At 38.8% G+C, this 13,174-nt stretch overlaps 1 protein-coding gene across 1 annotated transcript in view; it reads left to right on the forward strand.

The window, feature by feature from the left end:
* The window catches only part of PLCXD3 (phosphatidylinositol specific phospholipase C X domain containing 3), a 90,091-nt gene that overhangs the window by 53,570 nt on the left and 23,347 nt on the right, over positions 1–13,174 (forward strand). Inside the window, exon 2 of the mRNA XM_026714275.2 lies at positions 7,450–8,158. Within this exon, the coding sequence (XP_026570060.1) occupies positions 7,450–8,158 (709 nt within the window). The remainder of the gene's footprint in view (positions 1–7,449; positions 8,159–13,174) is intronic.

Below are 13,174 nucleotides of genomic sequence, written 5' to 3' on the forward strand. Positions count from 1 at the left end.
ATCTAGATTTAGCATAATTGAGTCTTGCCAGCATGTTCACTGTGACATTCTGAGCCAGCTGAAGACCCCATACCATAGAAAGCACTGGACAATTTTAGATGCAAGATATAAATAATATGATTGCTTGGAAAATAAGTTAATTATTGGAGACATCCAGGATTCCAATGAGAATAATGGATCAACAAAATTTTGCCAAAGTGAAATGAAATTCTGGTTTAATTTTCTTTTCAACACATAGGAGAATAGGTTAAAGGTATTAAAGAGTCAGTACAGTACTTGATTTTTCCCCTCGGCTCACAAAACTTGAAGTTACTATTAAGGAGTTTGGGAACTTTTGTGCTAAATTTTGGGTTATAAATGTATCTCTCATCTCTACCTGGAAGTTTCAAATTAATGTGTCCTGGAAGGATGACTTCCATCAAAGGTATTCTTTTCAATAAGATCTTCCATTCTTTATTTGAAAAATGAGTTTTTAAAACCCCCACAGTTCAACACTGGAAGCTCCAAACAGATTAACTGCTTAGCTGTAGATCACTGTTCTTTCTTATATGTGATTTGGGAGAAATAATGAGCCTTTAACCATTGATTTATTTTTGTTTTGATGATGCAGTGCAAAACATTTTATGCTGAGCAAATAGACACATTTACATAAATGCTTCCATTTGACTGATAGCTGATTCAATTTAAATGCCATTTGCACCATAAAAAGTCTTGTCTTGAATATATCCTTATGAATCACTTAAAAGAGGACAAAGCAATTGAAAGAAATAAAAATAAGTTGCGGTAAATGGGATTGATCCCCAGTTACAACAGCCCTCCCTGTTTTGTTACTGGATTTATTGTAAAGATATACTTGGTCCTCTATGTCAGACACGAATGTGAAATCTTCTGGATCAATGTGCTCAAGGAGCTCTACATGACAGGATTCCATATTTATCACTTTTCTTCAAGAGAGACTCAAATACTTAGATTTGTAGAATAAGGTCATTACTGTTCATAGAAACACAATTACAGATCATGGTTGTTTCTTCCTTTTATCTTTTCCCCTTAGTTTATGCTCGGAAGAATCAACAGAGCATTAATTTAGAGCAGTGCTTTTTAAGCAGGGGAATTCTGGGAATGTACATAGACTTCTGCAAAACCTTTGATTCAGTGGTACATGACAAACTACTGTTAAAACTAAACTCTTACGGCATTTCCGGATCCCTCCATAAGTGGATTACTGCATTCCTGTCAAACAGGCAACAAATAGTAAAAATAGGGAGCGCTATATCAAACTTTGCTCCAGTTAACAGTGGTGTCCCCCAAGGCAGCATTCTAGGATCCAAACTCTTTATACTGTATATAAATGACCTTTGCGATCACCTTATAAGCAATTGCGTCCTCTTTGCGGATGACATAAAACTATTCAACACCACTGACAATGCTACTATCCTTCAAAGTGACTTGATTATGTGTCTGAATGGTCAAACATCTGGCAACTCCAAATCTCAACCAACAAACACTCTGTCCTACACATTGGTAAAAAAAATCAGTACACCAAATACAAACTAGGAGGATATGACCTCGTTGATTACCCTCACTCTGTCAAGGACTTTGGAGTTCTCATATCAAATGACCTAAGCACCAGAGCTCACTGTAACAGCATTGCCAAAAAGGCATTAAGAGTTGTAAATCTAATCTTATGAAGCTTCTCCTCCGGAAATATCGAATTGCTAACTACAGCACACAAAACTTTTGCCAGACCAATACTCGAATACAGCTCATCAGTCTGGAATCCACACTGCATATCAGACATTAATACAATCGAGCGAGTCCAGAAATATTTCACGAGAAGAGTACTACACTCCTCTGCTTGCAACAGAATACCCTATATCACCAGGCTTGAGATTTTGGGCTTGGACAACTTTGAACTATGCTGCCTATGGTTAGACTTAAGCATAGCACACAAAATTATCTGCTACAATGTCCAACCAGTCAGTGACTATTTCAGCTTCAACCACAACAATACAAGAGCACACAACAGATACAAACTCAATGTAAACCGCTTCAAATTTGATTGCAGAAAGTACGACTTCAACAACACCTGACTCTGTTGTTACATCCTCTAACCCCACTCCTTTAACCTCAAACTAACCACTATTGAACTCACCCTATTCCTAAGAGGTCTGTAAGGGGCATGCATAAGTGCACCATCGTGCCTAGAGTCCCTGTCCTATTGTCCCCATTCATTTGTACCTATTTCCTGTATTCTTACTCATGTTTATACTTATATCTATTATCTTGTAAATGATTGACAAATCAAATCAATCAATCAATCAATCAATCAATCAAAGTCCATACATCTTAAAATTGTCAAGTTTGAAAGATACTGATTTAGCGAAATCCTACCTAAATCCAAATTTGTTTAGGATTTGCCAGAATTGAATCTCCTTGTCTAGTCATCTAACAAAAGCCTGCTGGGTGGCCCCTCTTATTTGGTTCATCGGAAGTAATGAGGCAACTAGCCTTCTCAATGTAGCCTCCATTCCATGTCTTCAATGTGATCTTCATAGGGCTTTCATAGGGTTAAAGCATAATTATTCCAATATACTTTCAGCCTCTGCTTGATCTGGTCACCTAGGATGATAGGGTTTAATTCTTTTCTACTGTCCTTTGCATTTACAGTTTGCTTTGCTTTGCTGTTCCAGGTCCTTAGAATTGATATGGCTTATAATTTTTGTCAATACCCAATATTTTGAATGCTTGCTCTTGTAGAGTAAAACAGAAATAATATAACCAGGTTTAATGGGTTCCATATAACTTGATAAAATGAAGTGGAATAATGTTGGAAAGAGATAGCCCATTCTCTGTTCTATTTCCTGTTGTTGTTAGTTGTTGAAAATAATTGTGTAACATAAATTATTTCAAGTGGTTTTCAGACTAGCATGGATCAGACAATTTGCTTTTTGATGTGGAAATCCATGTTTGTATGCATGAGTATGTGTACATGTGTTCAGAATCCCAGATAGGGCAGGGGTGAGATATGACAGAGTTAACTACCGGTTCGGGATTTATGAGGTTCGGTGATTTATGATGTGCTTCCCTGCATGCTGTGAGCCGCGCACCTGTAAATTGTCATCAGCATGCTGCATGCAGAGAAGCAGCCTTTGAAACAGCCCTCTTTTCCTGCTTTTTTAACTGCAGCTGTGCCTCGTTCGGCAGCTGAAGTTGAAAAATCAGGAAATAAAGATCAGGTAAGAGCCCAGGTGGGTGGGTGGGCAAAAACATCAGCAGACATAGAACCGGTTCTATGTCTGCTGCTCTTCAGAACTACCGGTTCTACAGAGGTGGTACAAACCCACCCCTGAGATAGGGCCTTGCTCAGTTCTAAGAGAATGCCATTCAACCTTTTCTTCAGCCCAAGAGCTGCATTTGCTGTTAGATTTCCTCAACAGAAGAAAGGTTTTTAGATCTTTCTATCAAGGAAGGTTGTTTTCATGGAGAAAGAAACAGTCAGTAAGCCAAGTGATGAAGAGTGCTGGGAGTTCAAGTTTGGTGACATAGCATGGATGTTTCTCTGGCTTGCTAATCAGTTGTTATTTGTTCTCCAAGATCTAAACAGACGAGAGTAGCCATTTATTTTTTATTTTTATTTATTTATTTGTCAAGCGATTAATAGATAGCAAGTATAAGTAAAAACATAGTTATGAATACATGGATACATATAAGAAAAATAAAAGAAACAATAGGACAGGGACGGTAGGCATATTGGTGTGCTTATGCACGCTCCCTACAGACCTCTTTGGAAAGTAGACAATAGTAGACAGTCTAAGGTTAAAGTTTTTAGGATTTGGGGAAGAAACCACAGAGTCAGGTAGAGTATTCCAGACATTAACCACTCTGTTGCTGAAGTCGTATTTCCTTCAATCGAGTTTGGTGCGGTTAACCATGAGTTTGTATCTATTGTGTGCTCTTGTGTTGTTATGGTTGAAGCTGAAGTATTCATTGACAGGTAGGACATTGCAGTGTATAATTTTATATACTATACTCAGATTGGACTGAAGGCGGCATAGTTCTAGGTTTTCTAAGTCTAGAATTTCAAGTCTGGTGGCATAAGGTATTCTGCAACGAGTAGAGGAGTCGATTTAGCATCTTTCACATCCACCTGGGCACTCTGTAAAGAATGAATCCCTCCATGCTCAGCCTTCAGTGTGATGTGGCAGGAAGTGTACGTAGAAAGAGAAAGGAATGACAATCTGGGCTTCACAAAAGCACCTAATAATGCATTCCACAAGTGTGGGCTGGGCACATGCTGGAATGCTGACTCTCACCACCTGGACATCTAAGCAGAAGGAAGGAAAATGCCTTTCCCCAAGAAACTATAGGAAGCTAAGCTAGATATGGGGGTCCTGGTCCCACTGACCCTGCCCCCACTGATCAGGAATGCTGCTTGTCTTGTTTTTTATCTGCTCAGTGGCTAACTAATTTAGATGATGCGCCCTTCAACCTAGAATGTGTCATGAGATTAACATCTCTAGTCTTCATGAAATCCTTAGGAGGAAAAGACATAATCTTTTTTATTGGCAGAAATACCATGTCTATTCTTGATTTATCCTCAGCTCTCGGGACATTTACATTGGTAGTAAGGATGGAAGCTTCCCCGGCATAGAAGTAAATGAAGCATAGAGCCATGAGCACAGTGATGAGAGATATTAAAATTGAAACAGAATCTGGCATAATGAAAATATTTATCTTGGTTTTTGTTTTTTGGGCTTGGAAGAAATGAGAACCAAAATTTCATTTGCTGCCAGTAATCCACATGTATTTTCCCCTGGAGTTAGATCTTTAGTAGCCTGGTATCCCATTCTAGATTTTGTCTTCGAGATCTCTGATAAATTAATCAAAACTAATTCCCAAGAGCTCAGGATCATTGTGGAAGAAGATTCACACAGCCAGGCTCAGTGCAAGGCTTGAAATGATGTTCCAGTGATCCCTCTTGCTTCCCCTCTCTGCCCCCACTCCCACAAGAAAAATGCTGGAGTTAAAAGAGAGTATGCCCTCCCTGTTCTTTAAGTCCACCCAAATTGCTCATTCTTCTATTTCCGGGGGGTCAAACTTGATTTCATTGAGAGCTGCATCAAGGTTGTGTTTGACCTTAGGGGGCTGGGGTGGATGTGGCCAGGGTGGGCGTGGCCAGCTTGAAGTCACTCATGTTGGGGGCACCTCTGGGGGCCAAATGCTAAGGCAGGACTTTCCTCAGACCCCCCTCACTCTCATTATAGTCTCCTTCCTTCCTTCCTTCCTTCCTTCCTTCCTTCCTTCCTTCCTTCCTTCCTTCCTTCCTTCCTTCCTTCCTTCCTTCCTTCCTTCCTCCCTTCCTTCCTTCCTTTTCCTTCCCTCTTCATTCTCCTATCTTCTTCCTTTCCCTGTTTCTTTATTTTTCCTTCTGTGCTCTCTTCCCATCTTTCCTTATTTTTCTTTGTCTTTCCTCTTTCCCTTTCTCCTTTCCTGTCCCTTCTTGCATGCTCAAATGCAAAAGGGGAAACATTTCTCCTTTTGTTTTGTTTTTAGTTTGTTTTGCTAGCTCTCTGCCAGTGAAAATGGAGCGTGTGTGTGTGTCTGGTGGGGGCATGCGTGGTCCCGCGAGCTCCATTTTTGCTGGCAGAGGCACTGTAGGCCAGTCCTTCCCTGTTTCCAGGACAGCCCTGCAGGCCAGATCCAAGCACCCCGTAAGCTGGATCTAGCCTGTGGATCTTGAGTTTGACACCCCTGTTCTATTTCCTTTGGTTTGGTGTACTAGCAAACAGATGCTCTTTTGTATTACCAAAGAGGAGGAAAAGAAGAAAAAGGAACCATGATCATGATGATGTTCAAAGGAAAGAGAAGTGGGGCTGAACTTTCAATATGAGCAAGAGAATGCTTTTTACTCTTTTCAGAGTAGGTATATAATTCTACATTTCCCTCATTCTTTGGCATACTCTCCTTCAAAAACAGGAGAGGATCTAATTTTGCCAAGATATTGAGGTTTTTTATTTTTTCCATATTCAGATGATGTGCTAGTATATAATATCTACTGCCAATGCAATGTGGGCGTATGTTTTCATATATGATAGTTTTAAGGTTACCTTCACCAAGCTGCTAACATTTAAATGTGTTGAGCTCTAATTCTAAACATTTCCAGCCAGCATACTTGTTGGTTAATGCCCCTCTCCAACTTTATAGTCTTTGTGTACTCTTAAGATGTTGTGCGTGGTCCAGATTGATAGATTCATCAGGCACTTACTTCATCCTGAACAACAGAGTGAAAGAATAGATAATAAATTGCAGGATAGTACCAATATTATTCATAGATCTCATTCTGTGAGACTGAGGTAGCAGCAGAATATTCCTTCTGTTCACCTGCAGCACTAATCTAGGATCTCAGTAAAGCCATCTGTTGCTCAGATGTTATAGTGAACAACTACTTGTTTTCTCAGACATTTAGAACTAATTCCTTTTAAATGCGTGATGGGGTTATGCACTTTGGTGTATCATTTATTTTCCTAGGGATATCAGTCCCATATATTTCCTGTATAACTAATGGATCAAACAAGAGCTAGTCAATCTCGCTTAGGATTTATGGATGAAAACCAAACAACTGTCAGTGCTAAGTCATATTCTGTGCCAGAACCCAGGAGAGTTTCTGCACAGATATGGTTTGAGAACATGAAATAGTAGCTAAGAAATCAATTCAGGCATTTTTTTTCCATGTAGTCAATCTTCTCTGTTAATATCATTCTTTGTTCTGCAATTTTTTCATACGGTACCAAGTAATCTGCTTTAATGGTTTGTTTATTCCTTACCTCATTGCATGCATGTCTAAGAGTTCAAGATGGTATAGAAGTATTAACATTTTTTCCAATCTTATTTTCACAACATCCTGGAGAGTGAAAGAGACACAGTGAGAGGGTGTGAGAGAGAAAGAGGTGGGGGAGACAGTGAGAGGGAGGGAGGGAGGGAGGGAGGGAGATAGAGAGAGGGGGAGAGGGAGAGAGACAGAGACTGGCTCGATATGACCTACTGAGTGTCATAGCTGAGAGGAATTTTGAATCCAGATCTGTCAGCTCAGAATTTAGCAACTTAAATTAGTACATTACACTCTCCAACTAGTATCTTATATGTATATTAAACATCCATTCATGTCTGATATAATCAAAGAAAATATTGTTATGTATATTACAACTGTCTTTTAAAATATTCATATTTATCTTCTTTTAACCACAAATGCTGTTTTTATTTCTTTTATTAACTGTATGAATTACAGACTTTCCCACCAATCTACCTGAATATGAATTAGTTAAGTAAATTGTACTGTTATTTGAATTTCAGCATATTTTCATGGAATAGTTAGGCGATCTTGATGAGGACATGATATCACTTCGAATCTTGCTGATTTTGTTTCAAATTATTCTTTTGTATTATCTTTAGGGTCTCATGATTCATTTAGCTTCTATATTGATGAGGCTTCTCCAGTGGGACCTGAGCAACCAGAAACAGTCCAGAATTTTGTCTCTGTGTTTGGAACTGTGGCTAAAAAGCTGATGAGGAAATGGCTTGCAACACAGACAATGAATTTTACAAGCCAGCTTGGAGCAGGGATACGGTATTTCGACCTTCGGATCTCCACAAAGCCTAGAGACCCTGATAATGAACTCTACTTCGCTCATGGTTTATTCAGTGCCAAAGTCAATGAGGGCCTGGAGGAGATCAGTGCCTTTCTCACTGACCATCATAAAGAAGTGGTCTTGTTGGACTTCAACCATTTCTACGGGATGCAGAAATGCCACCACGAAAAACTGGTTCAAATGCTCAAAGACACATTTGGGAGTAAAATGTGCCCAGCCATCTTTGCCCATGAAGTCTGTCTCCAGTACCTGTGGGAGAAGGATTATCAAGTGTTGGTGTTTTATCACAGTCCAGTGGCTTTAGAGGTCCCATTTCTATGGCCAGGACAGATGATGCCAGCTCCATGGGCAAACACAACAGATCCAGAAAAATTGATCCAGTTTCTCCAGGCATCAATCACTGAACGAAGGAAGAAGGGCTCTTTTTTTATATCTCAGGTGGTCTTGACTCCAAAGGCTAGCACAGTGGTCAAGGGGGTCACCAGTGGTCTTAGAGAAACAATCACAGAAAGGTAAGTACTTGCCCAAATACTGAGATATTCTCAGATGGATGGCAGTTGTCTCTTTACTTCTGTTGAGCTTCTATTAATAAAAGGCATAACAACTATTATTAATAATTCCAAAAATGTTAAAATATTCACACAGAAATCCTGCATTCATCTTAACAAAATAACAATACATAAGTGCCTTCCAGCTCTGAATCCTTTAACAATAGGTAGAAGAAGGAAAACATTGCCACGTTCCTATCATTTCCATCTTATATCTCAAAGGCAGTATTATGACCATGTCCTATTCAAGCTGCCACCAACCAAAAGTTGGCCTCATGTGACTAGGATGCTATGGGGGAGAAGTTGAACCAGCTAGTTAATTAATGGCTCAACTTTGATTCCAGAAGAAACATTGCAAAGAGACTTTGCAACATTTCTTCAGGGAATGTATGGAGAATTTGTTTTCATTGGAGGAAATTCTCATCCTAAATTTTCTCCATCTTTCCTCTCCTCTCCTTGTCCAAGGATGCCTTTAATGGTTCTATTTAATAGTAGGTTGTCCCTTCTTTTTCCTTGCCAGAAAAATAATTTTTTGGAAAGGAAAGATGAAAGAAGGATGCTCTATCTTTAGCCAAGTTCCATAATCCTTCAGTGTAAATAAGAGAAAGGAAGAGATTGGACAACTATTATTTGAAATGATACAGGGTTTCCTGCCTAAGCAGGTGGTTGGACTAGAAAACCTCCAAGTTCCCCTTCCAACTCTGTTATTCTGTCCTGTTCTGAATTGGATATTGCATAACTAACAACATCCATATTTGCGTATTCCCAGACCACACTGAATATGTATGAATATTATATATGTTCGCCATTGCAACCTGGCAGAATATTAAGCATGACCATTTGCATTTAAATTTTCTGTCATCTGTATAGTTGGACAATATCAAGTTTTAGTAAACTGAGTAAAATGTAAATATGAAAAGGGGCCCCAAAGTTGTGATTAGTGTTGGATTGGAAGAAACTGGGTACAAAATTTCTGTTTCTCAGAGGCTTAAGAAGATTCCACTTTATGGAGGATAATTAGGAGCACCTATTGCAATAGAAGCGGAGGACATATCTCATATCTCAGCTACTCATTCTTTGTACATGAGGAAAAATGGAGTCTTTAAAATGGTGAAGATACTAAGATTTCTGTTAGAATGCTGGTCTATAAGAGAGAAATACAGCTTTCAACATTCCTTGAGGAGAACAATAGTCACTTATACTCATTTTAATACAGCTTGGAGAGCCAGCAGGAGGGGTGGGGAGATGTGCACAGCTCAACTTGCATGAGTGGCAGGCCAGCGCACATGTGTATATACATGCAGCTTGACTTATGCAAGTTGAGTTACGTGCATGTGTGCATGTGCACCATCCTGCCACCCGTGCAAGTTGAGCTGTGTGTGCGTGTGCCCCTGACCACCACTTGCGTGTCCCAGTTGTGAATAGGCCATGGTCCAGTAGTGGGTCATGGCCCAGGAATTGGGGGCTCCTGTTTTAATATAGATAGGATGCCTAAGGCATTTTGTGATGCAAAACAGGATATCTTTTCTCTGTTGTTCTGCATATAGAAGATATGAACAAGAGTTGTACATGAATCATCACAGAACCTTTGACCTGTTCAGTCATAATTGTTATATCAAGGGTTTGCCTTCTTAGTACACATGTGTTTTTACCAAATGCAATTAATAATATTGCTTGGTCCTTATTACCATATGTACTGTTGTTTTTTACATTTATTTTTTGAAACGATGCAAGGTTTTTGTGGAATTTAGACCAGTTCTTTGAGAAGAATGGTTGTACCTTTCCTTTGACAGGAAAGTTGTATGAGGAACTGTGAACTTCATAAGTATTGCTGTCTTAGCACATAATAGTACATAATACTAAGCCAGGATTTGTTTATTCAGGCTTTGTTGAATAAGCCACAGTGATCAGGTTCTTACATAATACTAAGTCTTAATATAATAATTCACAATTATTAATTATATATGGCTTAGCATTATATGCAAATTGGCCTCATAGGTGAACAAACAGATTCTCATTCTTAAAGTACAATCACTTAAAGTCACACAGACTTCAAGGGGTCTGTTTTTTGGAAAGATTTGGAAGTCTTGCCTAATATTCTTCACTGACCAGAAAATTAACCTGGAACCTAAAATGCGCTAGGAATCTTAATAATAAAACAAACTGATCCAATAGTGAACTGTTTTCTTTTATTAAATAATAATCTACCAGAGTTGCCATTATGCAAGTGAAGGAAGGCAGATTGCTCGTGTATCTTTTTAAAAATTCCTTCTGTTCAACTGTGTCCTCAATTCTCAGAGACTGTCTGGACAAGTCGCTGCAGTTTTCTTGGCAAGTTTTTCAGAAGTGAAAAACCTTTGCTTCCTTCCTAACTGGGGATTAGGCCTTTGCTTCCTTCCTAACTGCTGAGAGAAGACAACTAGCTGAAGGTCACCCACCTGGCTTTGTTCCTAAGACAGGACTAGATTTCCTGGTTTGCAGCCTAATGCCTTAACCGCTACACCTGTAGATATTGAGGCTCTTGCCTCAATATCTACATCTCATAAATTAAAATTGTTTCTAAAACACATGAACTAGTAAAAAAAAAAAAGTCTGCTCACCCCAGACAATCTTGAAATATGAAATCCCCATCTGATTAATAGAGGACTTCCCTAAAAACCTTCTCTTGAATGAAATTTAGAATTGGGTGCAATTTTAGATTGGTTTGGGCCTGATTTTGGTAGGTACTTTCTAGCTTCTTCCTATTAAGCTTTCAGATACAGAAAATATTACGGTGGAGGAAGAAAGTCACTATTTTAGAGCATTCTTTTTATGCATGCTGTTTATTGATTAGATTTTTATTCCACCTTTATTATTTGTAAGTAACTCAAGGCAGCGAACATACATAATGTTCCTCCTATTTTCCCCACAACCACAGCCCTGTGAGGTGAGTTGGGCTGAGAGAGAGAGAGTGGCTGGATTTCATGCCTAAAATGGGACTAGAACTCCCAGTCTCCTGGTTTCTAGGCCAGCACCTTAACCACTAGACCAAGCTGCCCCTCTTTCTTTCCTTTCTTTCCTTCCTTGGTTTTGTTTACTGCTTCAGCTTTTTGAAAAACCCACCTTTTCTGATGTGACAGCTGCTACAATACTTACAAGTTTTATAAGATGTAAAATGTAAATATATCGCATGTAAATGGTACGTCCTCCCCATTTTAAAAATATGCCCTTATATATGTGCAAATCTATGTAGATTTAACAGTTGCATTAAGATTGCATCGTATCTCTCATACCCCATTGCTTACGTGTACTCAATTATTGTCCTTTTTTGGATAGAGACAAGTTACTGTTTTTATTTTTGGATTGTTGATATGTTTTTATGTATTGATAGACTCACGCAATTACTATGAGTAGCCATATAGTTAAGTAAATAAATACAATAAGTGGAGATACTTGCAGGTAAATGGGCAGAGGAAGGCGGCCTTAATGCAGGAAATCATTAATTACCACAGATATGATAAAAATACACCATTTCTTTAAGTGGGCAATTGTTCTAATAGAGACTGTATTTGTCTTGAGTAGTTTCCATTGTCCATAAATGCATTAATATTGCATTAATTTGAATTAGGTAACTGGCTGTTCTTCTGGAGAGCAGAAATACGAGCGGGCAGCCTTAAGATCTTTACAGATAGCTTTCTCCCTAGTCAGGCAGCGTAAGCCCATAACAAAGCCTCATGCAATGATGCTGTGTGTTGACTCACAAGCATGGTGCCACCTGCCAGAACTCTGTTTCTCTAATGCAGATGGAATTAGGGGGGGCACAGTTCATCTTTTCTCACTAGAAGGAAAAAAATGGATGTGCTCTTCCCCCAGCTCACCCTTTTGAGTACCACAGCAGAAGTACAATGCAGGAACATCACTGTTATTAAGATAAAAGGAAGTGAATTTTCAGTGTACTCCTCAATACAGCTCAACGTACTCCTCAGTACAATTCAATGGCCAAGACACTGTATCTCCTCTGGACCACCTCTGGGTTCTTTTATTGGTACCAGTCTCAAGGATCTCCTAATTTGGCAGAAGAGTGATATCAGAATATCAGTTGTCATGCATGAAACCCCAAATCCCCCAAAGGTAACCTGCCTTAACGCAGGTAGTCCTCTACTTATAGCCACAAAAGGAGGCCAACCTTTCTGTGGCTAAGCAAGGCAGTTGTTAAGTGAGTCACATCCCATTTATGATCTTTTTTCCCATGGTTGCTAAGCGAATCATTGCAAATGTTAAGTGACTCATGTGGTTATTAAGCGACTTTGGCCTCTCTCATTGACTTTGCTTGTCACAAAGCCATTTATTTATTTGTTTGTTTGTTTGCCCTTGGGCCATATCAAAGTGCAGAGTTCCAGAAACAAATTATTATTGAAATTTGATAAAAGCAATTTAAAATGGAATTGGATAAAATACAATTTAAAATGAAATTGGAATAAAATAATGATTTAAAATGAAATTGGAATAAAATTCAATCTAAGATGAAAATGGAATAAAATACAATAATTTAAGATATAGATAAAATATGGTAAAAATATATTTCGGTGTCACCCCTACAATCTACCCCAATCAGTCATGGATATACAGATCTCAGCCGAACCATTTTGCTTAAGCACAAAGCAATTGGGAAGATTGTAAAAGGTGACCTCCGAGTCAGTGCAACCATTACAAATACATGCCAGTTGCCAAGTGCCTGAATTTCGATCACGTGACATAGGGATGCAGCAACAGTCATAAATGTGTGAACCAGATATAAATCACTTATGCAACTTTGAATGGATACTAAATGAATGGTTATAAGTTGAGGACTACCTGCATTGTATACCCCACAATTGACAAACAATTACTGGCAGGTTTGAGACAGACACCTACGTTTTACCTTCCCTTTCTTAATTTCTATAACAAATATGGAGAAACCACAGTCTTAACTGATTTGGTAATGAAGCACTTTAAGGTGCT

The sequence above is a fragment of the Pseudonaja textilis genome, chromosome 2 (genome assembly GCF_049901715.1).
Source record: "Pseudonaja textilis isolate UNSWEBS1 chromosome 2, rPseTex1.2, whole genome shotgun sequence".
NCBI lineage: Eukaryota > Metazoa > Chordata > Lepidosauria > Squamata > Elapidae > Pseudonaja > Pseudonaja textilis.